The sequence below is a fragment of the Chrysemys picta genome, chromosome 3 (genome assembly GCF_011386835.1).
Source record: "Chrysemys picta bellii isolate R12L10 chromosome 3, ASM1138683v2, whole genome shotgun sequence".
Classification (NCBI taxonomy): Eukaryota; Metazoa; Chordata; order Testudines; family Emydidae; genus Chrysemys; species Chrysemys picta.
In genome coordinates, this window is record NC_088793.1 from 61,769,308 (window position 1) to 61,796,592 (window position 27,285).

Sequence of the window (27,285 nt, forward strand, 5' to 3'; positions counted from 1 at the left end):
AAATTGTTAAAATCTGTCAAAGTTATAAGCCCTTGAAAACTGGGTCTTTTAATGGGAAGTGCCAGCAACCTTAATAATTGGTGATGCTACTAGTACAGTCTATAATACATACTACAGACTAGAGAAAATTTACTCTCTAAGGGTATGTCTTCACTGGAGTGGGAGAATTAATTTCCATCTCAAGGAGACATACAGTAGGTCTGATTGACCTAGCGTGCTAAAAGTATAAGTGTAGCTGCAGCAGTAGGGCTGGCTAGCTACCTTGTGTACATACCTAGTGTTTTGAATGGATATGTATTTGGGGAAGCTAGCCACTTCTGTAGCTCGTGCTGACATGGCTACACGTATACTTTTAGCATGCTAGCTTGATCTGAGCTAGCATGGCTATATCTCCTTGACCTAGGAATTACTTGTCCAGCTTGAAATGTAGCCACACCTTAGCTAGGAGGGCTATTTTCGTCACATACATGAAGCAATACGACATCTAAATTCAAACCACAAGATCTTTAGTTGTATTTATTAAAGCCCCATATTCAGTGTGCTGACCAGTGAGCACCCCAGTACTGGGATGCAGCTCCTTGGGTAACCATAAGCTCAAATGCACACTGCAGTACTTGGGTATGCCATAATTTTCATGGAAATAACACACGTTAATTTCATGTGACCCTCCTTCCATTGTGTGCTCCTGCCCCATAGCATTTCTAACTGTTCCTTCAGTAACCCCTGTTGTGTCTGTCTTGGCAATCTTGTCCACTTAGAAATTCTAGTCACTACAGTTTTCTGAAGGACTTGGTTCCTGTGATCTTTATTCTGAATTCATTTTTCTTCAATTTGCATTCTCACATGCCTTGTCTCATAATTTCTTATGGTCTAAAAATACTAATTCAACTTTGTATTTTCTATTTCATTAAGGACTTTATATACCTCAATTAGATATTTGCCTGTGGCTTTTTCCTTCAAGGCATTTGACGCTTCTGTTTATATATAAAAGCCCTGCTCTTTTCACTTATAGTTCCTTACCTCCTTCTCCACTGCCTTCTTTTATGCTGAATTCTTTCAAGTGCTACTACTAAGAACATGTTTTTTTAAATGAGGGTTTGGTGAAGAAATAGTGTCTTTAAGATAAAAACACAGACAAGGGACTGTGTAGGACATTTTATGTATCTGATTGTGTCATACTATATATAAAATATCTTTATGCACCTTTACTAACTTCATACATTTGTGGGACTTGCAGGTTGAATTTTAGGTCTTGCAGGTCTTTGGCACTATCAAGTTTCTTCAATGTAAGCACAGTTCTATGGAGTAACCTGTTTGAAAATATGTACATATCCCTGAATGAGGTGGAAAAGAGGTTTGTGGGGGTCACTATTTATGAGGAGGTGTTCAAAGGTCTCCCCAATGTCTCTGTGCAGTGCTGCTTGACTCCATTTCACAATTAATCTCTTCAATGGGGGAAGACACTGCAGGGTAAAAAATGCCAAGGGGTTGACACTGGGCCTGATCCAGCATCCATTAAAATCAACAGGAATCTTTCCATTAACTTCAAAGGGCTTTAAATCAGGCCGGCTGTGATGATATTTCCAGAAATGCTGCATTTTGAAGGCAGGACTCTCAAAATGAATTCACTAACCCAGCTGTTTGGTACTACCCATTTGCCAGAGTATATTCTGAGCATAGTGATGAGAAAGACATCACTTCCCTTCCCTCCCACCTGTCTTATTAACTAATACTATAAACTGCCTAAAATAGTTACCTCTAATTAGAGGATCATCAAGCAAGTGCAGTGTGGGGCTATTGTCCCTGCGTTTTATGAGAATACCAAAATGGGATGAGCCTAATTAGAAACCCGACATGACAGGAAGTCAGTGGTGGGTCATGAAACCTACAGTATAGTCATGTGAAAAAAGGTCAGGGTTATTGTTCAGTGAACCCATAACTCACTTATTATTCAACTCTCAAAATAAAATAAGACCTTAGTTTTCAAGTGTTGTAAAACTCAGTCCTACAGGTAACATGTCAGCAGGTTGTTAGAAGGGATGAACTGCTTGAGTCCAGAATAATCCTGAGGGTACGGAGTCAGTAAGGATATGTACAATGAAAACAGATTGTAAAATTACTTTGATAGCTGCATTAGGTGCTACTTTCAGTGGTTTATTAAAACCATAATTTTGTATTCAAATTCTGCATTAAAGAGAACAATGTGCTATTTGTATTTATCAGTATTAAATTCCATCTCAAACAAGCCACAAACATGTCAAACAAGAAGGTCTGGATGACATCAGTGTTTAAATGAATGAAGGCAATGGAGAGACAGAAAAATTGAGACGCATTTTCAATATGAAGGTACTTTAAAAAAGAAACTGAATCAATGATGAGCAATGAGAAGCTTACTCATAACCATAATATCGGGTGTAGGACTCACCACTCCAATTCCCATTGAAGACTGATATGCAATCAAAGCTGGAAAGTTCAAATATGTTGACATGCCAAAGTGTTTAAAATGAAGGATGTTCTCAATATAACCAAAAACTTTTCTTTAAAATTTCAGGTGTTCTGTAATGTGTAGCTAAGTACACTAAATGCTGCTGAATTGTGACTGTGGATACTATATTTTATTCTGGAGCTTTCTAAAGCATGGCATAAGTAAGGGATTGGAGTATCATTTTTGTGTGGATTAGGTGGGAACAATTTTAAATTAAATTCTGAAAAGCCTCATAAACAATGCATATACTCTAGAACTGAGGAAGTGATTTGAAATGAAACTCTAAGTAGGAAGCTTAAAACCCTAGAATCCTTTTCTTCTTTTCTCTACTAATAGAGCAACATGACAAATCCTCTTGCAGATAATGGTAAAGACCAACATAATACTCGGACACGCAGCTCTTTGGTATCAGAGTTTATTAGTCTGTGCAATGACAAAAACAATGCAAAAGTCCCATGCGATAAAATATTCTTGTAAGAATATGGTGCCTCATTTCCTAAAACCAAAACCAAACATAAAATTGAAGATTTTAAAAAGGAAAACTGAATATGATCAACTCTGAGGTGCCCCAACCTCTCCAGCATTTCTGTACTTACAAGGGAAAATAATGGAAATAGACTAAACATAGGTTCTCAGCTCAAGCAGATGCCTATATTTGGAAAGCACTGAAAGAACATATATTTTATATTCCTAACCTAATATGCCTCTGAAATGATGGATGCAATCATCTTATTTTTCATATTCCTGACACTACTAGAAAGTGTGTAAGAGAGAAATTGAAGGGTCTGTCAAACGTGGGGGCCCTACTGTTTTGGGGAAATATCTGTTGTGTGTGGATACCAAATACTTCAATTTGGCCAGCTTGATAAACATTATAGCCCAGATCCTCAAAGGTATTTAGGAGTCTATTAATTCCTCAAAGGTATTTAGGACTGGGGCACCTAAATACCTTTGATGATTTGGGCCAAGGTGGGCAAATTACTGGTAAACTCCAAATGCTTTTTGCCACTCTTGCAAAGCAAAGCAACACAGATATTTTTGGCCTTAACTGGCCAGTTAAATTAGGTTTATGGATGCTTTGCATCACCAGAGCAGTTTAAAATAGTCAAGGCATAACAGGTGAATCTGGCCCTAAATGCCAGGACTCAGGCAGGTCAGATGCTGGTAAAAATGGCTACAATCAAACACGGTACAAGTAGGCACAGTATGAGTTCCTCACATTTCTGCCAATTAATCCATATCCTTCTTGACCTACATAGCTCCACTTTTGAGCATGTCCTTCAAAGGGACAGCTAGTCATATTGAATTATGTCTGATTCTGAGATGCGGATCAATTTGTCTAATGGGGAGAATAGAATGAGACCATCAAACTCACTTTTCTAGTGATCCAAGCCAGGTTAGGCCAAGGTCTACACAGATGAAAGGCTCATAAATAGGGCTGTCAAATGATTTAAAAAATCAATCACAATTAAAAAAAATCATGATTAATTGCACAATTAAAAAATGAACTGTGATTAATTGTACTGTTAAACAGTAACAAAATACCATTTATTTAAATATTTTGGATGTTTTCAACATTTTCAAATACATTGATTTCAATTACAACACAGAACACAAAGTGTACACTGCTCACTTCATATTTATTTTTTATTACAAATATTTGCACTGAAAAAAACGAGAGAGTATTTTTCAATTCACCTAATAAAGCTACTGTAGTGCAATATCTTTATAATGCAAGTTGAACTTATAAATGTAGAATTATGTACCAAAAAACTGCATTCAAAAATAAAACAATGTAAAACTATAGAACCTACAAGTCCACTCAGTCCTGCTTCTTGTTTAGCCAATTGCGCGAACAAGTTTATTTACTTTTGCAGGAGATAATGCTGCCTGCTTCTTGTTCACAATGTCATCCAAAAGTGAGAACATGTGTTCAAATGGCACTTCTGTAGCAGGCATTGCAAGATATTGACGTGCCAGATACACTAAAGATTCATAGTCCCTTCATGCTTCAACCACCATTCCAGAGAACAAGCATCCATGCTGATGACGGGTTCTGCTTGATTACTATCCAAAGCAGTATGGACCGACGCATGTTCATTTTCATCATCTGTGTTAGATGCCACTAGCAGAAGGTTGATTTCTTTTTTGGTGGTTCGGGTTCTGTAGTTTCCGCATTGGAGTATTGCTCTTTTAAGACTTCTGAAAGCATGCTCCAAACCTCGTCCCTCTCAGATTTTGGAAGGCACTTCGACCTTGGGTTGAGTACTGTCGCTATCTTTAAAAATCTCAGATTGGTGCCCTCTTTGTGTTTGTCAAATCTGCAGTGCAAGTGTTCTTAAAACGAACAACATGTGCTGGGTCATCATCGGAGACTACCATAACATGAAATGTATGGCAGAATGTGGGTAAAACAGAAGAGGAGACATACAATTCTCCCCCAAGGAGTTCAATCAGAAATTTAATTAACGCTTTTTTTTTTTAACGAGCATCATCAGGATGGAAGCACATCCTCTGGCACGGTGGCCAAAGCATGAAGGTGCATATGGTAAACATTCGTATCTGGCACATAAATACTTTGCAATGCCGGCTACAAAAGTGCCATGTGAACACCTGTTCTCACTTTCAGGTGATATTGTAAATAAGAAGCAGGCAGCATTATGTCCTTTATGCATTATATAAACAAACTTGTTTGTCTTAGTCAGGGCCGGCTCCAGGCACCAGCCCACCAAGCTTGTGCTTGGGGCGGCACCTGGAGGGGGGTGGCGCGGCGCTCCGGCCCCCGGGGAGAGTGGGGCCACGGCCGGGCTCGCGGCCCTCCCCCCGGCGCTCTGGCCGCCCTCCCCCCCGGCGCCCTCCCCCCGGCCGCCGGGGGGAGAGCGGCGAGCCCTGGCCGGGGCTCGCCGCCCTGCCCCCTGTGCTCTGGCCGCCGGGGGGAGAGCGGAGCCCCGGCCGGGGAGAGCGGAGCCCCGGCCGGGGCTCGCCGCCCTCCTCCCAGGGCTCCGGCCGCCCTCCCCGCCGGCGCTCTCCCCCCGGCCGGGGCTCACCGCCCTCCTCCCAGGGCTCCGGCCGCCCAACCCCCCCCCCCCCCCCCCCCCCCCCCCCCCGGGACGGCAAAAAAGCCAGAGCCGGCCCTGGTCTTAGTGATTGGCTGAACAAGACCTAGGACTGAGTAGACTTGTAGGCTCTAAAGTTTTACATTGTTTTGTTTTTGAGCGCAGTTATGTAACAAAACTAAATTTATAAGTTGCATTTTCATGATAAAAAGATTGCATTACAGTACTTGTATGAGGTGAATTGAAAAATACTATTTTTATCATTTTTACAGTGCAAATATTTGTAATAAAAATGATATAAAGTGAGCAGTGTACACTTTGTATTCTGTGTTGTAATTGAAATCAATATATTTGAAAATGTAGAGAAACATCCAAAAATATTTAATAAATGTCAATTAGTATTCTATGGTTTAACAGTGCAATTAAAGCTGCGATTAACCATGATTAATTTTTTAATCGTGATTAATTTTTTGAGTTAATTGCATGAGTTAACTGCGATCAATTGACAGTCCTACTCACAAACCAAGTCCTGTACAGCTACATTCTTTGCTCCCCCAAGCTACATAAACAGCTAGTATAAAGTATTGGATTCCAAGATGAAATTTCTGGTGGAAACATTTTCAGTTCCTAAAAATCTTTTCATTAGGAGGGCAAAATTGAGGAACTGAATTCCTCTAGTCTGCTCACAAATATGAGATAGTTTGACTTGGTTACAAACTAGAAAACGAATAGCCAACTGCATAATAATATTCCCCATTTACTTAATTACCCATTCAGTTTCCAGTTATAGCCATGCCAACAGTCAGAAGCATCCTCTGTTTGAAACTCCTGTTGGTGCAATTTGCATGGCAGCTTCCAATTACTTACAGAGTACGTGGTAATGAAGAAAATATATTCTTTTCTGTCACCAACTCAGTTACTGGTCAATGGCTCCAATGTTCCAGTCTGCAAAGGAATAGCATAGCTTTAATCAGACAAAAAATCCTTTGAATGAAGGGGGGAAATTGAAATGAAAGTTAAATCTGTTAATGCAACTAAGTGAGCAAGAAACTAATTTTTATAATGATTTCTGCAGAAAGGCTTCCATTAATCAAATGCCATACTGACACACAAAATGATGTCATTGCTTTAGGGGGCTAAAAAGTTAGACTTCTACCTGCTAGGAGAAAAGCCCTGAAGAATAATAGACCAGAGCATTAGAAAGGGAATTATCTCTTTCTTGTAGACCATTGGCATCATTACTTGTAATAGTGCTTAATCCTTTCATGAATTTACTTTTCCATGAACTACTGGAAATTGAACAGTGTCACACTGAGAAGTAGTGTTAAGAATTTAATAGAATAACCTGCAGTATGTTCAAACAATAGTCAGGGCCAATTTTTTTAATGTGCATGAACAGACTCAGATGTGCAAGAACAAATGTCTATATGTATATGCATCAAGAGTTGCACGTGTATTTTGGATTTTTCATAAGTGCAAATGAGTCCACACAATTTAGTATAAACACTATTGAAAATTTGGCCCTGTGTGTCTGTTTAAATTGACTGATGCCATAATATTTAAAACAACAGTGTCAATACTATCCTTAAAGGATACAGCTATGCCAATCCACTCTTAAAAATGTCTGGCTTTATCTTATAAATCTAACCCCTACTATTGAAAGGACAATGAACCCTCTAAAAAGTGAGGTGCAGTAATTTTTAAAATCAAATTTTCAGTTCCATACACATTCCTGCAAGCCAGAATTTCTAACAAAGATAGCACATAGGACAGGATATTTTTACTGGAAGAGGGAAGAGTAATCTTCGAGGTCCCTTAACAGTGTCCCTTTAACCAGTAAGTAACTATAAGTGTTGTAGGGATCTCTGAGCAGTTTGTTACTATATACTGTGTGAGCTTCAATAACCAGACAAATACAGGCTGGTGAGGGACACAATTTCATCCGCAACTCTTTCATTTTCAGACTTAAAATAAATCTTAACCATTTCTTTCAAGGTATCATTTTAATGTTACTACTTTGTTTCCTAACTCTTTAATTAAAAGAAATCTTGCAGTATGGGCTATTGTGAAAATGGCTTTTTGGGGGCAATTTTTAAAATATGTAGTGTTAGTCTATTCTATAAAGATGAGTGGGCAAACCTTTTGGCCCGAGGGCCACATTGGGGTATGGAAATTGTATGGCAGGCCTTGAATGTTCATGAAATTGGGAGTTGGGGTGCGGGCTCTGGGGTGGGGCCAGATATTAGGAGTTCAGGGTGCAGGAGGGGGCTCTGGGCTGAGGCAGGGGGTTGGGGTGTGTGTGGGGGGTGAGGGCTCCAGCTGGGGGATCGGGCTCTGGGGTGGGACTGGGGATGAGGAGTTGGGCGTGCAGGACGGTGCTCTGGACTGGGCCGAGGGGTTTGGAGGGCAGTAGGGGGATCAGGGCTGGGGCAGGGGGTTGGGACACGTGTGGGGGTCAGGGGTGCAGGCTCTGGGTGGCGTTTACCTCAAGCAGCTCCCAGAAGCAGCGGCATGTCTCCCCTCCAGCTCCTACGTGGAGACCCACAGCCAGGCAGCTCTGCACGCTGCCCTGTCCGCAGGCGCTTGGGGCAGGGTCAGCTGCAAAGCCCTCTGACTGCCCCTAAGCATAGGAGCTGGAGAGGGGGCATGCTGCTGCTTCCGGGAGCCGCGTGGAGTGGGGCAAGCACCTGACCTCCCCCCCCGGCTGGCGTGCCAAAGCGGGGCAAGCCCCACGCCCCAGCAGGAACTGGAGGGCCGAATGCGGCCCCTGGGCCATAGTTTGCCCATGCCTGTATAAAGACATTCTGAAAGAATTTCTCTTTTATTTTTAACTTTCTTATGTCCCTAAGGACAGCTTGTTAATAGTTAGTTTATAAATACATTTTTGGGTGTGTCACATATTAAACATTTGCTTTTGAAATAGGTTTTTAAACTATCAAACAGGTTTTTGCATTTTCAGATTCCATTTGGCACATTTTGGGCTCAAACATGTGGAACTGCATGTGATGTTTATGGTAACGGTGGACTAGCAGATTTTTTGTCTGGGCAGGTAACTTTTCTTGATATGTGTTGAACAGTTTTTTATGCTGCATAGAGTAATATCAACAAGTCTATTTTCACAATAGCCCATGCTGCTATTATTCTAATATGTATTCTCCAACATGAGTTACATCTAAAGTATAATATTTTACCTGCTTTGATAACATATATGTGTTGAATATTTTTGACACACATGCACAAAAAAGGTGATGAATCATATTTGAAAGAAGTAAAGCTTAATCTTACATTAATGTAACCCTTAATTGGAGAGAGTGGGTAATTTAAATCTTGAAATGTGTCTATGCAGCTCTCTCTGTCCCCCTCATACTTCTTGTGAAGAATGCCCAAATGCAACTGACTTTCTTCATGTTGATTTTTAGTTTAACACTTTAAGCATGATTTGAAGATGTGATATTGATTATTTTATTATATCTTTGTTTTTCTATTTAGGTTCTTCTAGTGTGCCCATCATAGTCATAGCTGAGCACCAGATTAAATTACATTTGTCCATATGCTATTCACATAGATACTGTAATATCTACGGTGCTTTCTGATTTTGAGTCCTCCTTTTTGACTTCTGCCAAAACAATAATCTTAGTATGTATTTTCCACCCAGCCCCCTTTAAAACATTTCTGGTCAAGAAGTATAGAGCATCCTGTCCTCAGCCTTTTTTGTGGAATTTCTGTGGTCATATTACAGGCCTGCTGGTCACTTTACATCCACTCTCACTATCAGTTTAAAGATAATTGTCAGACTAATCAAAGTCATAGATAATGCTTGAAAAAGTTACATAGCTAGACTTACCTTTTTACTCCTTGGAGTACTGGATGAGGTAATGCCCACATAACGAGTGTTCTTAGAACTTCTGAAGCAGCCAGTGATAATGAGAAACAGTAAAAGGGTGTGCAGAGAATTTGATGGAAAAAACATTAAGAGAAGCTTGTCAGTTTCTGATCAAAGAGAATTCATGAAAACCAAAAGAGAGAGTAATGAAAATAGAAGAATTCTTACCCTTTAAAACTGGTGCTCTGGGGAAAGGAAAAAATGTCCTCGGTGTCAAGTACATAATATGGACTGAATTCCAATCCCTGTGAAACATCTGGAGCAGTTCTTGTAAGAAATAAAAAATGGGGTTTTCTTTGCAATTTGAGTTTAAGATCCGGCCAAGTGGAATGTCATGTTAAAGGTGACATTTTACAATAATGGACCTTCGGGCCACCGGGAATGAACATGAGGCAGAAAGAATATCAGAAATACAGTAATGCCCAGCTCTTCCAGACATCCAGCATCTGATCACTGTCAAATATTAGCTCAAAAGGATGAGCAGGAGATTGTTTTAACTGCAGCAGGAATGTGGTGTGCAAAGGATCCATGCTGCCTTACCTGAGTGCAGGGTTGGGAGAGCACCAGAGCAGGCTTGGAGGCACAGAACCTATAAAAAGAACTTATAACAGAAGGGTGTTTTGAGTTGGATCCAACAAGGTACTTAAGCATACCTAACTTTAGATCAAAATAGGATTACTCCGGTGCCCGAGTCCCTTGCTGAACCAGGACTATATCGGTAAGAGACTGGATGGAAGTAGAGAAGTTGTGGTGTGTCCTAAGTAATAGTGAATGTCAGATTCATAACTATAATAAAAGTTGAACCAAAAAGGGGGAAAACCAGAGTGTTAAATTGCAGGAGAGCCAGTTATGAGAAAATGTTGTTGTGTCAATGGATTTAAAGGGAGGAATACAGAAATTCAAAGGGAAAGGAAGTTTAATAGAACTAGTTAACAGATGACACAGCAGCCTTACCTCCAAAAACTCCTACAGGGCTTATCAAACTTTACCAAGTATTTCCATTACTTGCAGGGTGGAAAGCCAGCAGCTTATATATATCCGACTCAGCAATTTTATATGTCTTTCAAACTTTCTATCATCAACAACATACTCTTTAATAATATCCATGGGATAAAATTAAATAGACATTTTAATCTTTGAAATGTAAGTACACTCCTATAAGAACTGTGTAATTCACAGAAGAGAAGAATCCCGAGAACACTGGGAATTTTGCTGTAACTGGTAGCAGCTGTCAAAAAGGAGAAAGCTTTTTAAATGTGCCCACTAGGAAATCTCTCAACAACCTCAATGGAAATACTTTCAAAATCTGTGTTCTCTGAAGCATCCAGCACACTTTGGGGTATTTTAATAAATAAGTGATAATATATACCACCATGTATTGCCACTAACATAGGCCTAGTCTACTCTGAAAAATTAGACTGACCTAACCAAGTTGCACAGGGCTAACCCCCATTGTAGATGCAGCTATGTTGATGGGAGAATTATTCTGTTGCCCTAGATATTGCCTCTCGGAGAGGTGGATTAACTACATTGATGGAAAAAACCCATCGCTGCTGTAGTGTAGGCATACAGATAGTGTGTCTACTTCCTTAGCCATCACCATTCCATAAATACTGTATTTCTCATATATTACTCCATTACACAATTGATTATGAAGTCTTTTTGTACAGTCTTGCAATGGGCATGACTATGTGCCCCTGTATACACCTGGATACAAGCAAGTGCTAAAGTAATGGATCTTGTGTTTGGGGGAAATGACTTTGTCAGTTTAATAAGGTTATTTGATTTTTGAGAACTGTTAGGATCTAACACATCTGCCCAATAAATAACTTCCTTTAGCATACTATGGATAAAGAGCTCACTTCCACAGGGTGTTGAGCACCTCCAAATACCACTGAACACTGTACCTCACAGGATCAGACCCACAGAGAATATTGCTGTAGAGATGGCAAAAACCACATCTGTCCTCAATTAACAATCAGTGCTATGTTTGCCTGCAGAAAATAACATAAGTAGTTAAAAATCAACTGAATGAAAAATTTAGCAGCGTTCCAAGTAATCTGGGAAGAATTTGTGAGAGAAAATTACATTGGAAATTAAACAATTTCCTTTTCTGTTGTTCTTCCTTAACCTCATAGTCATTATGATGTTGAAAGACACTATAGACATAGTGGATTATAATGGAATAGGTATGTAATGTTCCTTAGCAATATTTAAAAGTATGGAATCAAAATTCCCATTGAGTTCACAAGGACAAGCCTAATGAGAATAAAAACAAATGACTAACGTATTTTTTAAAGATATAATGGAAAAGAATTCAGTGAAGTAGATTGAAGGCCCTCTAAGGGATAGCAAGAATAATTACAGATAGAAGAAAATTAAACATTCTTTGCATATTTTCACAGTGGAGTAGTAGAAATGATCATACGTTTCCATGGGAGGAAGAAAGGGATAAATGAAGGCCAGTGGAATCCCACTTCAATTTATAAAGGAAGTGGAGGGGAGGAGAGGGAAGGGGAAGAGAAAAGTATGTTTTAACTTCCTTAAAGGAAGGTAAATTCCATATAGCATACATAGAAGAATCTATCCATCCAGGGATGTTACATAATATGTACTTACCCCTGCCTCAATTTTGGGCCTAAAACAATTTTATGCCATGTCTTGTTTAAGAAGAAGTCTAAGGAAGGACTAGAAAACAGCAGATTTCTAAGCATGAATGGTAACACTAATTGGGAACAAGATATGGGAACACTAACTGTAGCATATTACAGATAGTTAGCCTGAATTTTTATGAAAAGAAACATGCCAAATTGCTTGAGAGGAAGGAATTCCCCCCAGGTCAGACTAGCAATGACCTTCAGGGTTTTTTGCCTTCCTCTGCAGCATGTGGGTGCCAGTCACTTGCCAGGATTACCTGGGTATATTTCATTTAATAAATTCTCTGCCATTTCAGGGCCCCGAGTACTGGTCCCTCCCATTCTCTGTGTGTGGTACACAGTAGTTTAGTCTTCTATGGGCTGTAATACTTTGGTCTAATTTTGGTTGTTAGGTTTAGTGTGCGGGTGCTGGAGGTCTGTGATATACAGGAGGTCAGATTAGATGATTAGGTGATCCGTTCTGGCTGTAAACTCTGACTTTATAATGCTACAGAATGTTTTTTTTGTTTTTTTGTTTTTAGGAATTCTGAGAGTTAAGGGTAGAAAGAAGTATGTACTTAGACTTTAGCAATGCTTTTGATAGATTGCTACAGAAACCAAATCAGCTTCAATTTTTCCCCATTATCCTCTGATATCAGTGAGTGATTTTCAGTAGTTGGAGAGTGATCTGTCATTTTTAGTCCTTTTCCAGTAAGCTACTGCATTCTAGTTTCAAAAACTACACACCGCTAATAAAGACTGTTGTATATTGCAGCTCTAGCAGACTGAGTTTGCACATGTGCAAAAAAAGTACACATCTGCACATCTCCAAGTGGAGCAAAAAGTAAACTAGCTCCTCCCAGCAAACTCCTTATGGCAAGCTACAGCCCCTCCTCTTTTTGGAGCCATCATGAAGAAAAGGAATATTCTCCCTACTCTTTTCCTCCTCTCTGATTGAGTTGTGGGGTTTGAGGGACTCCTTTCTCCCTATATTTCCCTTAGGTTGTAATGAGGTGATTCTTAAGTCCCTCTCCTTCACCTGGCAGCTAGAAGGGATAGCTCATCTTTCTTGCTCCTTTTTCTCTTCTGACAGCAGGGAAGAAGGAGTTGTCTTTCTCCCTTTCCAAAAAGCTGGTAGCCCTTGTCTCTTAACTTGGTGACTCTCACATCTCTGGGTGGATTCATTAGATACTTTGTTCCTCAGTCTGCCTCATGCATGAGTATCAGGCAGGTATGGCACTGCCTAGTTTCAGACAGAACACCAAATATCAGAGTGCTGAGGTAGAAGATCCTGTACTGAGAGAAGAACAGGAGTACTTGTGGCACCTTAGAGACTAACAAATTTATTAGAGCATAAGCTTTTGTGGACTACAGCCCACTTCTTCGGATGCATATACTGAGAGAGCCATTTCATCCTACACTGTAATTGGGGGGCTGGGGATTCAGCCAAACAAATGGTACTCTGGGGCGAGAAACAGGTCCCTTGGTGAAACTCAGTTAGGTGATAACTGTGATTAAGCATAATTAACACATTCTTCATGGTCTGTGATCTGGAAATGACTGAAGTGAAACAAATAAATAATGCCCTTCTGCTGAGGTAGCCAATAGAGAGGTAACCAAGAGGGAGCTGTGTGGCTACAGTATTTTTCATTTATTTAGAAAAATGCAATGTTCAGCAATCATGTGGCTTGGTGACACCACGTCTACAACCAGTGAGTGAATGACAATGAGATAAATGGAGCATTTTCATCTATGAAAGGTATAATTTCATGCCAATGCTTGTTTATTAAAGGGAAACTGTACTGTTTTTGATCAGCCCTGCAATCTGAAAGATGTGATGTGCTACTCTGCATTAATAAGATGTGCAAATGTATTTGAAAATAAAGTTATTAATGACAATTGTCATCAAAAACATTATTTTCAAGTACAATGCACAGATCATTCAGGCAGAGAAGTGTTTCTTATTCCTTAAAATTTTCAGACTGCTGTGCTGATCAAAAAGTGTGTGGTTTTCTTTTGTTTCAGAACTCCATGTGTGAGAAAGAAGACTGCAGAATGAGAATAAAGTGTACAATATGTGAGAGAGACTTGCAGCAGTTCACAGCATGTAGCATGCCTGCCAATGAAATTAAAAGCATAATACAATTTTTGACTGTGGCAAGAAATTACCATTTCAGTCAACAATTATTTTCATTTGCAGCTACATTATCTACAAATAAATAAACCCTCATGCTTCAGAACATAAGCCAACAATTAACCACCTGCAACTCGAGGGACTGATCATGTTATTGCATTCTACAACTATCTAGTATGATACTTTCCTTTGCAACATCTGGTTCTGATTGCAGTACTTGATCTGTTAGTCTAATCTTGAATGGCAGTCACTCTGGTCCTATTCCTCTCCTAATGCTAGTCTCATTTTCTATGTGGTTCTTTAGTGTGTCCAGAAAGGAAATGGCAGGGAAGGCCATTTTGGATTAGGCGATTAGGAAGAGGGAAATGTAGACACCACATACTATACATGGATATGTCCTCACACAAATCTCTACCGTGGATTCTTTTCATCTGAGAGGCCCATAGACATGAAATTTATTTTTTTTAAAGTAAAAATAACGTATTAACCACTCTTCTAAGTCCCCTGGTGTAACTTATTATTTTTGTTTTATAATGACCAAACATGCGCTAGGTGGTTTAGGTAAAAAGACAAAGTCACTGCTCTGAAAACTTAACAATCACATCTTATCATACTTGTCTTTTAGTTCCTCAGGACAGGGAATGTATCTGTAGCTCATCCTGTAGAGCAGGTGTCAGGGTCCCCCCCACTCTGAACTCTGGGGTACAGATGTGGGGACCCACATAAAAGACCCCCTAAGCTTATATTTTAGCAGCTTAGGTTAAAACTTCTCTATTTCTAAGGCACTAATTTCTTAGCCCTGGTCTACACTACGAGTTTAGGTCAAATTTAGCAGTGTTAGATCGATTTAACCCTGCATCCTCCACACAATGAAGCCATTTTTGTCGACTTAAAGTGCTCTTAAAATTGATTTCTGTACTTCTCCCCTGACGAGGGGATTAGTGCTGAAATTGACCCTGCTGGGTCCAATTTGGGGTAGTGGCTCTGGATAGCACTCTCAACTCAGATGCACTGGCCAGGTAGACAGGAAAAGCCCCGTGAACTTTTGAATTTCATTTCCTGTTTGGCCAGCGTAGTGAGCTGATCAGCACAGGTGACCATGCAGAGCTCATCAGCACATGTGACCATGGAGTCCCAGAATCGCAAAAGAGCTCCAGCATGGACCGAATGGGAGGTTCCTGTATGGGGAGACGAATCCGTGCTATCCGAACTCCATTCCAAAAGACGAAATGCCGGAATATTTGAAAAAAACTCCAAGGGCATGAAGGACAGAGGTTATACCAGGGACCTGCAGCAGTGCCGCGTGAAGCCTACCAAAGAACCAGAGAGGCAAACGGCCACTCCGGGTCAGAGCCCCAGACATGCCGCTTCTATGATGTGTTGTCAGATGCTACCGGTGTGGTGCTCTGCTTTCTCCTGTGTTGATATCACTCGGCTGCGTGCGTGTGTTCCCTCTGTGTGCTGTCCCAGCTCTGCAGATAGCTGACACAGCAAACCCGACGAGAACCCCCAATGACCACAGACTCTAGTAAGGTACGAAGGCACCTCGTCCAGGTTTATTGCGACCTTGGACACAATTGCAGTTCCCTGTAGGTTTCTTAGCCTAATTCAGGGCATACTCTGAGAAAGTGCCTCTTGGCAATGGACTCAGCTCAGTCGGTGGCAGGACTTTCCACTGCCTCCTTGGCTGGACAAAGACACCACCCCAGGGATACATTCTTATACACAGGTACAAACAAGTTACACATCACTCCTGACGTATTGAGGTGCAACCCCTCTACGTAGCAAGGTACAACCCCTCTATGTAGCAAGGTGCCGCCTCTCACCTTGTACATGTTGGTTCGATCAAAACAACTCTATCCATCATTTTACCCTTTTGCCCCTGTCATTGGGATGGGTCGGCCTGTTCCATGTTATCTGTGGAATGTTCCAGTATAGTGTATGTTCTGATATCTGGTGTCCAGTACCTTTTAGGTAGGTCTCTTTTTGCAGCATCAGCCCTTTCCTTGCCAGCTTCTGTGAGCAGGGCCTGCCTCTGGCTCACAGCTTAACTTTGCTTTATGTTAGCAAAGTCTTGACCATTACTTTAGTTCAGGCCTTAGGCCTCATACCAGGCCTCTGATACCAAGGTTTATATCTCAGGGCCTCCTCTTACTACATGATGGAGCTGTATGCCATTCTAGGGGGTGCCCCTACAACTACCCACCCCTGTGCTTCCCTCCTCGCCCACCCCTCCTGGGCTACCTTGGCAGTTATCCCCCCATTTGTGTGATGAATTAATAAAGAATGCATGAATTTGAAACAATGACTTTATTGCCTCTGCAAGTGGAGATCAAAGGGGGAGGGGAAGATGGTTGGCTTACAGGGAAGTAGAGTGAACCAAGGGGTGCGGGTTTTCATGAAGAAGAAACAAACAGAACTTTCACACCGTAGCCTGGCCAGTCATGAAACTGGTTTTCAAAGCTTCTCTGATGCACAGCGCGCCCTGCTGTGCTCTTCTAACCGCCCTGGTGTCTGGCTGTGCATAATCAGTGGCCAGGCGATTTGCCTCAACCTCCCACCCCACCATAAAGGTCTCCCCATTACTCTCTTAGATATTTGTGGATCACACAGCAAGCAGTAATAACGATGGAAATATTGGTTTCGCTGAGGTCTAACCAAGTCAGTAAACTGCGCCAGCGAGCTTTTAAACGTCCAAAGGCACATTCTACCACCATTATGCACTTGCTCAGCCTATAGTTGAACTGCTCCTTACTACTGTCCAGGCTTCATGAGCCATGGGAGCAAGGGGTAGGCTGGGGTAGGTGCGATAGCGCGGTGCTGCTGACAGGGAGAGCAGCCTGAGGCAGAAGCCTCCAGCTGGCATGATATTCCAGGCAGGACTGAATCTCCATTAGATGAAACTTAAAGAAGAGAATGACCTGGAGTCATTCCCATTTTTGTCCAGGTGTCCCCAACCAACCTAACTGAGGTCGGCCAGGCGCACCCATGGGACGACGACGACGACGGCTAGCAGTTGTATTGTATTGTCTGCCGTCAGCAAGGCAAGGCAAGGGGATGCTGCTGTGTAGCACTGCCAGCAGCCCCCAGAAGACATATGGTGACAGTGAGCTGAGCGGGCTCCATGCTTGCCATGGTATGTCTTCAGCATGGCTAACCCAGGAAAAAAAGGCGAGAAACAATTTTTTGCTGTTGCTTTCATGGAGGGAGGGGGGCCTGACGACATGTACCCAGAACCACCCGCAACGATGGTTTTGCCCCATCAGGCATTGAGAGCTCAACCCAGAATTCCAATGGGCAGTGGAGACTGCAGGAACTGTGGGATAGCTACCACAGTGCAACGCTCCAAAAGTCGATGCTAGCCTCGGTACTGTGGACGCGCTCAGCCGACTTAATGCGCTTAGTGGGGACACACACAATCGACTGTATGAAATCGATTTCTAAAAAATCGACTTCTATTAAATTGACCTAATTTCGTAGTATAGACATACCCTTAGAATGATATTGCTGTCACCACAAAGTGATTTACACAAAATATTCAGGGAAGGGTCACTTGGAATCCCTATCCCCCCAAAATATCCCCCCAAGCCCCTTCACCCCCTTTCCTGGGGAGGCTTGAGAATAAACTACCAACCAGTTGCCTTAGCAATGTGAGCACAGACCAGACCCTTTGTCTTCAGGACACTGAAATCAATCAGGTTCTTAAAAGAAGAACTTTAGTTATAAAGAAAAAAGTAATAGAATCACACCTGCAAAACCAGGATGGAAGGTAACTCTCAGTTTCTGTGGTTTTAAATGGATTATTCTAGGTATATTTTTCAGATGATATTGTACCTGCTTGGCTTCTCCATCCGTACGGAGGGGAACAATACACGTAACAACAAACAAAGCCTCCCCCCTTCACAGATTTAAAAGTATCTTCTTTTCTCATTGATCCTTCTGGTCAGGTGCCAGCTAGGTTATTTGAACTGCTTAACCCTTTACAGGTAAGGCAATTCTGTACAGCTGGCAAGGATGCATAAAGGTTGCTACCCTTCCCCTTATATTCATGACAGCAGGGATTCTCAACTTTTTTCTTTGAGGCCCACCCAACATGCTATAAAAACTCCACAGCCCACTTGTGCCACAATAACTGGTTTTCTGCATATAAAAGCCAAAGCCGGCATTAGGGGATAGCAAGCAGGGCAGTTGCCTGAGACCCCATGCCATAGGGGCCCCCTCAAAGCTAAATTTGGCTTCAGCCTTGAGTGGTGGGGCTCAGGGCCCTGGACTTCAGCCCCATGTGGTGGGCTTCGGCTTTCTGCCCCGGGTCCCAGCAAGTCTAACACTGGCCCTGCTTGGTGGACCCCCTGAAACCTGCTCATGGCCTCCCGGGGGCCTTGAACCCCTGGTTGAGAACCACTACTGTAGAGCACTGAGTACTCTGAAGCTTAGATATACATTTAAATTGACCATACTTACCAGAGGTACAAATTTAGAAACGCTGTCCACAACTACATTTACACACACATGGTAGATCCATTTGTCCCAGAAACTTTCCTCCGACAAACATCACACCTTATATGTGGTGCAAATCCTAACAATACCTACCAACCAGAATGTAACAAAATACAAAGAAGGAGTCTTAGAAGATCATTGGGAGATCAGACTGCCTATTCAAGCACTGTGTATGATGGAGTCAGTTTAAAAATGCCTTTTCTGTTGTGCTTACAGAATTTGCAAGCGCTGGGGAAAGGCATTGAATTCAGCTCCTGGGTCCCCCTAGCAGCCCCTGGGTCCCTCTAGCTCCAGAGAGAGCTATTTGAAATGGCACTAGACAAAACACTTGAGAATATTGCTGAAAGACCAATCCCATGTTGGGTGCTGGTTCCAGATCATAAATTTGGGTGGCCCACTTTAATTTGCCATAGCTGCACATATCTTCATTCACTTAATTACTTCTCCATGCTCAACAATGGCTGCTGGAAGGTTTCACCCTCAGGAACTGTCTAACTTGGAGAGATTTTTAACCTTTCAGGGCTCCCTGCTTTCCAAGGTTTTTTTCTGAGGCTTGTAAATGGTGCTACGGGGGGGCCAGGATGGTTCTCCTGAATGGAGACAGTATTGATCTGTTTCACTGATTCCTGGCTTGCTCCTTCCCCTGCCTCCTCCCGCTGCTAGTGCTTGCCCCAGGGTCATCCTGGAAGCAGTAGGGGATGGTTGGCTAAAAAAAGCCAAGAAAGCTATATTCTGGGCTCAGAGGCTGACTGGTTGGCTAGCAGTGAGGGCAGGAGCCTCTGCTCACTGGCAAACTGGGTAGGCTGTTTGGTTTTATTTGGAGACAAAGAGGGGAAGAGACAGGGAAGAAATTATAGTGCCAGCCTTATCTCTTATTTGTAGTCATCTGTTTTAGAAATGCATGCAGCAGAACCTTGATTTTACCAGCACCGATCTTACAAATGACCAATTATACAAACCAATTTTCCCAACAGAAAAAAAAATCACTTAACAAAAGTGAGGTCAATGAAGAACAACTTGACGTCTCTTCATATCCTGGTGCCTTCAATGCACTGGAAATTACTTTGCAGTGATTTGAAGGACAAGAAGAAAGCGATACAGTGCCTCGTACTGTGACTTATGCACTGTACCTACTGTAACTGTGAGTTGTTCAGTTTTATAAACTTTTTGATTTTATGAATTCTTCAATCCTCAATTAGTATTAAAATAGGGGTTGCACTGTATATGGTGCTCTAGAATACTGACTGGACGCCTCTGTGCTCCTCGGAATTTTGTTCATGCATTATTTCAGACTCCACAGATGAAATACTGGGTTGGTTCAAGTTAATGGGAGTTTTGGTATTAATATGGAGCCAGAATTTCACACCACATGTATTTTTTTTTATCTGTAGATTTGTATTGCTTATTCATAGAGACTGTCATATAAGAACATAAGAACAGCCATACTGGGTCATCCAGCCAATGCCAGGCGCGCCAGAGGGAGTGAACCTAACAGGTAATGGATCAAGTGATCTCTCTCCTGCCATCCATTTCCACCCTCTGACAAACAGAGGTTAGGGACACCATTCCTTACCCATCCTGGCTAATAGCCATTAATGGACTTAACCTCCAGGAATTTATCCAGTTCTCTTTTAAACGCTGTTATAGTCCTAGCCTTCACAACCTCTTCAGGCAAGGAGTTCTACAGGTTGACTGTGTGCTGTGTGAAGAACTTCCTTTTATTTGTTTTAAATCTGCTGCCCATTAATTTCATTAGCCCCTAGTTCTTATATTATGAGAACAAGTAAATAACTTTTCCTTATTCACTTTCTCCATACCACTCATGATTTTATATACCTCTATCATATCCCCCCCAAGTCTCCTCTTTTCCAAGCTGAAAAGTCCTAGCCTCTTTAATCTCTCCTCATATGGGACCCGTTCCAAACCCCTAATCATTTTAGTTGCCCTTTTCTGAACTTAAAGAGCTTACAGAAGATCCTGTGGACTTCTGCATACTCTGATGCATCAGAGTTCTGTAAATCAAATTACCAAACAGAGAGAATGGAATAGATGACTAAAGAAAAGGAACAGGAGTACTTGTGGCACCTTAGAGACTAACAAATTTATTTGAGCATAAGCTTTCGTGGGCTAAAACCCACTTCATTGGATGCATGCAGTGGAAAATACAGTAGGAAGATATATATACACAGAGAACATGAAACAATGGGTGTTACCATACACACTGTAAGGAGAGTGATCAGTTATGGTGAGCTATTTACAACAAAAAAACCCCTTCAAAAACAGATTCCAATGAGAGACTGCTGAATTGGAATTAATTTGCAAACTTGACACCATTAAATTAGGCTTGAATAAAGACTAGGAGTGGATAGGTCATTACACAAAGTAAAACTATTTCTCCATGTTTATTCCCCCCCCCACACACAGTTCCTCACACCTTCTTGTCAACTGCTGGAAAAGGGACATTTTGATTACCACTACAAAAAGTTTTTTTTCTCTCCTGCTGGTAATAGCTCACCTTAAGTGATCACTCTCCTTACAGTGTGTATGGTAACACCCATTGTTTCATGTCTTCTGTGTGTGTGTGTGTGTGTGTGTGTGTGTGTGTGTGTGTGTATATATATATATATCTTCTTACTATATTTTCCACTGCATGCATCCGATGAAGTGGGTTTTAGCCCACGAAAGCTTATGCTCAAATAAATTTGTTAGTCTCTAAGGTGCCACAAGTACTCCTGTTCTTTTTTGAGGATACAGACTAACATGGCTGCCACTCTGAAACCTGTAAAGAAAAGGAGTTGTTTTTTAAAACCTTGGAATCCTCAATCAGATTATTAGAAAATCCATACTCTTTCAAATTATTATTTATTTGTATTGTTGTAGTGCCCAGGACCCCATTGTACTAGGTGCTTGTGGTGTTCCTATTTTGGGATAAATTCTGTTATTGTACTTATTACAGACTTCAGCCTGAGGTGCCTGTAGTTTATGTGGGTAATTTAATCTCCATTGTTGAATACTGGAACTGTTCTTATTTATGGTTGGTCTGGGATTTTATTTGGCATTTCTTTGATTTCCTTGGGTTTGTGAAATCCTACCCTAATCCCCTATATAAATCCCGCCTCACCCTTAAGTACTTGTGGTTTTTACTTGCTTTACTAACCCTGAAGTCAAGCTAAAAGACACATTTGCTCAGAGTGGATGTCAAAAAATTCTAACTCATATTTTCACTCTTGATGATGTAAGGATATTCATTCAGCTGCAACTCAAAATGTAAATTTAAGCAAATATTTAGTCTACTTACTAAATTGTAGATATGTGGCACGATAGCTGGGTGTCTCTTATTTCTCTTCATGTATAGATGTTTTATAACCTACCTTGTCCAGATAGACTGTCCTGGCTGACTCCCAGATCTGTGCTAACGCTCTGCTCTTTCTTCCTTTCAGCTTCACTCTTCTGATCGCTGGGTTGCAGAAAGTTAGGTGGTGTAGTATAAGCTGCCAGTGTGACAACCTGCTCAGCTGGGACTTCAGATTCCCTTGTGCTTAAATCATTGCTGGCTGACTCATCTGCTGGAGGAGGTAAATCAGAATCCTCTGATTTTAAAGAGCCATCGGTGCTATCCAGAGTACTGAAAGGCACTGTAGAGCTTTGATGGTCAATAATAATGTTCATGTCTTCAGTTTCCTTTAAAGATTCTGATTCTTGTTCTTTAGCCCATTCGCTTGAGGGTTTGGCAGGAAATGCAGGTTTAGATGAAATAAAATTTTCACTGATATCTCCACTTAGCATAGTGCTTCCAGTGGTATATTCACTAATCAAATCGTCTCCTGTCTGCTCCACCATTGCTGGACTAGGGTAACCTAGTGGGAGTTCAGCACTCAAACCATCATCCTGAAAATCAAATTCAGAGAACATTTACAGGGTGTAGCTTTCATTAGTAGAGAGTCTGATACAATGTAGCCACAAAGTCTTGCAACCATTGGCTCAATTATATAGTTATTAAATATGGACCGATGCTTGTCATATGTGAACGTGATCCTAAATAAAATATATAACTGTCCACTGCTTTAAAATCAATTGAGCAAAGGTCACATTTTATTACACCATGAGCGTTGTTCTATCTCACTCACTGAGATGTATAGTTTAGATGATGGTTCCCCCAATAACTTGTAATTCCTATAAATGTCAGAGGAAACCAGGCAATGTCTTCCACATGTAAATACTGCAATCAATTACTTTTTGCTTTTGCAAAATAACACATACTACTCATACTGGCTGCATTTATTATAAGGATTCTATTTATTTTTAGCATCAGTTTGTGTGTGGGGGGGAATTTTAGATTATTTCAGTTTCCCTTTGAGAGAGAGAGAAGCAGAATTAGCTTACCGACTCAGTGCCTGCTGGAGCAATGGTGACCACTGATTTGATATCATTGTCTGAGTCACTAGATGGTTTAATAGCTTCTGCAAAACAAAACAAAAGGCAAGGTATGTTTTTCAATAAAGCTGCATATTGAAGATAATGGCACACTGAATGCTGATCAAAGTGCATAACCTCTATAATAGAGATAAAAACTGATGGAAACAAAATGATCCATTTGACTATGCATTACATAGTCAGTGGAAAGGAGATACTGTAGAATTTTCCTATTGGTTAAAACCAGTTTAAGCACAAACTATTCAATGTATCCACATGAGCCATGCTGACTTGTGTAATGAATACCGCAGGGTTGCCCTACGCCCACACCATTGTAATTCTAAATCTAGTGCTTTCTTGGGTTTGTACCCAAGTTCTCAGTGGAGCTACTGGTTGAAATATTTCACAAAAAGAGGGTGGTTTTGGTTGTTGAAGAAGGCCATATTTTTTTTAAAAATAAAATGTAATATTTTAAAAATTGGTTGACATTATTAAAATTTTCTATTTTCAAGAAATTTTCCATGACACTTTTTATCGATAGTTTAGACTATTTTTAAATTAATACAGGAATTTCATTTTGGCACACTTCATTTAGACCCATGAACCCTTTAGAAGCCTTGCAGTTCACATCCTAACAGGTTAATTATACCAAATGGAAATAAGCTGGAAGGGAAGGGAAAAAAATCTTATTTAAACCTCATATTGGATATTAGGAAAAACTTTTTCATTACGAGGGTGGTGAAGCAGTGGAATGGGTTACCTAGGGAGGTGGTGGAATCTCCTTCCTTGGAGGTTTTTAAGGTCACGCTTGACAAAGCCCTGGCTGGTATGATTTAGTTGGGAATTGGTCCTGCTTTGAGCGGGGGGTTGGACTAGATGACCTCCTGAGGTACCTTCCAACCCTGATATTCTATGATTCTCATAAATTAACAAGAGAGAGATTTAGATGTATGCACTTATCAGCATATATGTACTGACCATTAGTAAACTGAAGTGTTCCAAGGTCCATTATCAAGGACTGGTCTTCCTGTAGTGCCATGGCAACCAGCTGCTGAAGGTCTGTTACTGTGAATTTAATTCCTGGTATCTCCTCCTCTTCCTTTGAACTAAGAGGGCTTTTTTCATTTTCAACTTTATTGGAGCCAATAGTTGAGATATCATCCCCAGTGCCTTTTACTTCTGAGCTGTCTCTCTCAAAATTCACAACGTACCGTGCTACAGTGCTGCTTGACCTGCAGTGCAAGAATGCAATGATCAGCTACAACAAAATCAGTTATATGCCAAGCAAACGTTTTAAAAAGGATTCTTATAGCCCCCAATATGCCAAAATTGTTCTATAAAAGTAATGTAATTATACTTCTAACCTAATTATCTATCTAACTGAGTTGTTACCTCCAAATTACTTTTTCCACCACTGAGATTTTAAAAATTAAATTTAAAAATTCCATGCACACAAACACTGGATTTATTAACCAAAAAAATCCATTGTTCAAAGAAAATGTAAGAACTGGCAAATATAATCCAATTAAAGCTTAACCGGTGAACTGCATGGCTCGTGGGATTGGTAATAGAACATTAAGTCTTTCACTCCTAGGTCATTAGCTCAAATACAGTCATAAACCCATGCTGGCAGTGACAAAAAGTCATAACCATCTGTTGACTACAATAGCCTATGTGAAATGAGTTGGTGAACTCATTTCAGTTTATAGTGGTGAGATTCCCAAACTCCCATCCCAATAGGTAATATTGTTAGCTGTCTTAGAAGAGCAGCTAAGGACTTAATATGCATGGAAAACAAAAGTAGCTTTTCACAATTTAAGTTAGTTCTTCCAGGTCATGGGTGAGTCATGTAGATTGGGCTATCTTGGAGAAACCTGCAGTATTGTTCCTGTTCAATAGCTAAACAGAAGATGTGATCTGCAGGACTATTAATCTGTCACTTTTTTCATAAGCGGTAAATACACAGGTTTTTTTACACAAGTAACAAACATTAATTCTAAAAACAGAAATTGTGAAACAGCTTTCCACAATGATGAATAACTGAAGGGAGAGGAATTGGCCTCTTATCTGGGATGTGCTATGAATTTACATTTATACTACATGTTAAAAATCCAGTAAAAGGAGTAGGCCATTTTTGTTGTAAATGAGATGTAAATAATAAATCTTATTCTCCAGCAGCATTCTTAGGCTGTAAGAAAATATTCTACATTCTATATTATATTACCAGTTAAGTATGAGAGCCAGTTTGCCTCTGATCAAATCATTCTCAGAGATATAGCTGGCCTTTTTTGTTCAACTTCTGTTTCAACTGGGAACTGAAGTAGCAAATTAATCCTACGTACTTACTGAAGGGACTGTGTATGTGGAAACAGACCTAGCAAGCAGCTGTCATGCCAAAAATACTCCTTTAAACATAATTTAAAGTATGACATTTCCCATTTTCTACTTAAACCTTATGTTGGATAGAGGTATCTTTAACTGTTCAAATCAATGTTATGTTGCTTATCTAGTAGTTATTTAGTCTAAAGAATTTTTGTCCCTCTTCACAGATAGGATGTTACACTTTGATTAAATGAGCCTTTAAAATGCAAGTGGAAGCCATGCTTCTTGTTTACCACAGAGTCTGTATCTGAACAAAAGACAAATTAATTCACTTTGCCACATTAATAAATAAAGTGTTTTATCAAATTATTCACTACATTTATTTTTAAAAAAATGCAGCTGAATTACCCATCTTTTTCCATATTCCGGCTTCATTTCATCACACAAGATAGGACATGATAATGGATTGCAAAAGAGAAAGAAAAGATCCATGTAAACTGTTAAGCCAGGCAGTCATATATCACATTTATCTCAGGACAATTTATCTTTTACCTATCCTTTGTCATCTTTATTTCAATGTGAAAAATGTCAGCCTGCTGTCCATCTTCACACATTTTCCCCTCCAAATGATGGGCATCTTTCTGCTCTGTCTGAGTATGTGAGCAGGAATTTTACTGTACTCTATTGCTCAAAGATTTGAACTCCCAGTCCTTTACAAATGACACAATTTGTGGTGCTGTCTTCCTAATCTGCACCTCCCCAGTGGAGTTCAATACTACAGAGAAGCTGGGACCGAGCCTGTGACTGGCTGCTATCCAAATCTAAGCCTCAGAAGTAACCTGACCTATTACCTACCATGTACAGTTCTGAAGGACATGTCTTATGTTGACATTCTATAATTTAATGACCGACATAACACTCCGCTGTTCTTGTTTCCGCGATGAATCCTCTAGTCCAGCCATAATGAAGCCCTTAAGCTGCCACCCACACCCACCCACCCACCCCTGTACCCAACAGAGCAGCAACCCCTGCTGCAGACCCCACAAAACAATTTTCTTGCCAGTCAAGGATGAATGAGCGGGGAAACCCTAGTGGAGCAAATCAGAGCTGATCTCTAATTCTCATGAGGTGACATCATTACTAAGTGGTCCAATGTACTCCCTAACTCTTCTAAACTGGTGAATATGCTGGCTTCTCAACCCTACCAGCCCCTATTGACTGAGAATAAGATACCAGGACAGGTACTGATCTCAGGTTACTTGAGGCATGGAATGTTGGCACTGTGTAGGTAGTATACCTGGTATAATGAAAGGACTAACACGTATTACAGTGATTTCTTATTCTAGGTACAGGAAAACTTAGTCGTGTCTTACATGGCAGTAATTTTTATTAAATGCTGACTTTTTAATGGTGACCACTGTCCCTGAGGCAGCAGAGAAGTGTGAAGCAGTTAAATCTCTTAAAGCATCTCAACTTTAATGCAGGCAGAATCTTCAACCTGTACTCTATTTCCATGAAGATTGAAGAGAGCAAAGGCCAAGTCTAAAGCAGCATCTCTATTAACATAACTTGCTGCCTAGGATTCTTCACCATAACTTGAGCTTTGGTCTCTACCCACAGGAGATGTGCCCCTTTGGCATTCATTAGAAGTAGGGTGAGGCCTCAGGAGAAGTTTTAAATAGCAGGAGATTCTCTGTAACTGAGTTTGCTATGATAAAGTTCCCCTGTAATATAACACATCTGCTTAAAATTAGTCTCTTCTCCAGTTTAATTGATGCAGCTGCATGCTTTTTAGCAAAAGCTTGTGCATACTTAGGATAGTGTCCCCTCAATTTTTATTCCTGCTTCATTCAACTGAC

General features: G+C 40.8%; 1 protein-coding gene across 1 annotated transcript in view; it reads right to left on the reverse strand.

Annotated features, from left to right (window-relative positions):
- IMPG1 (interphotoreceptor matrix proteoglycan 1) overlaps window positions 1-27,285 on the reverse strand; it is an 86,313-nt gene that overhangs the window by 18,461 nt on the left and 40,567 nt on the right. Inside the window, exons 9-12 of the mRNA XM_065588058.1 lie at window positions 25,835-25,855; window positions 24,083-24,336; window positions 23,075-23,151; window positions 22,063-22,579 (exon numbers count right to left, since the gene is read on the reverse strand). Of these exons, the coding sequence (XP_065444130.1) occupies window positions 22,063-22,579; window positions 23,075-23,151; window positions 24,083-24,336; window positions 25,835-25,855 (869 nt within the window). The remainder of the gene's footprint in view (window positions 1-22,062; window positions 22,580-23,074; window positions 23,152-24,082; window positions 24,337-25,834; window positions 25,856-27,285) is intronic.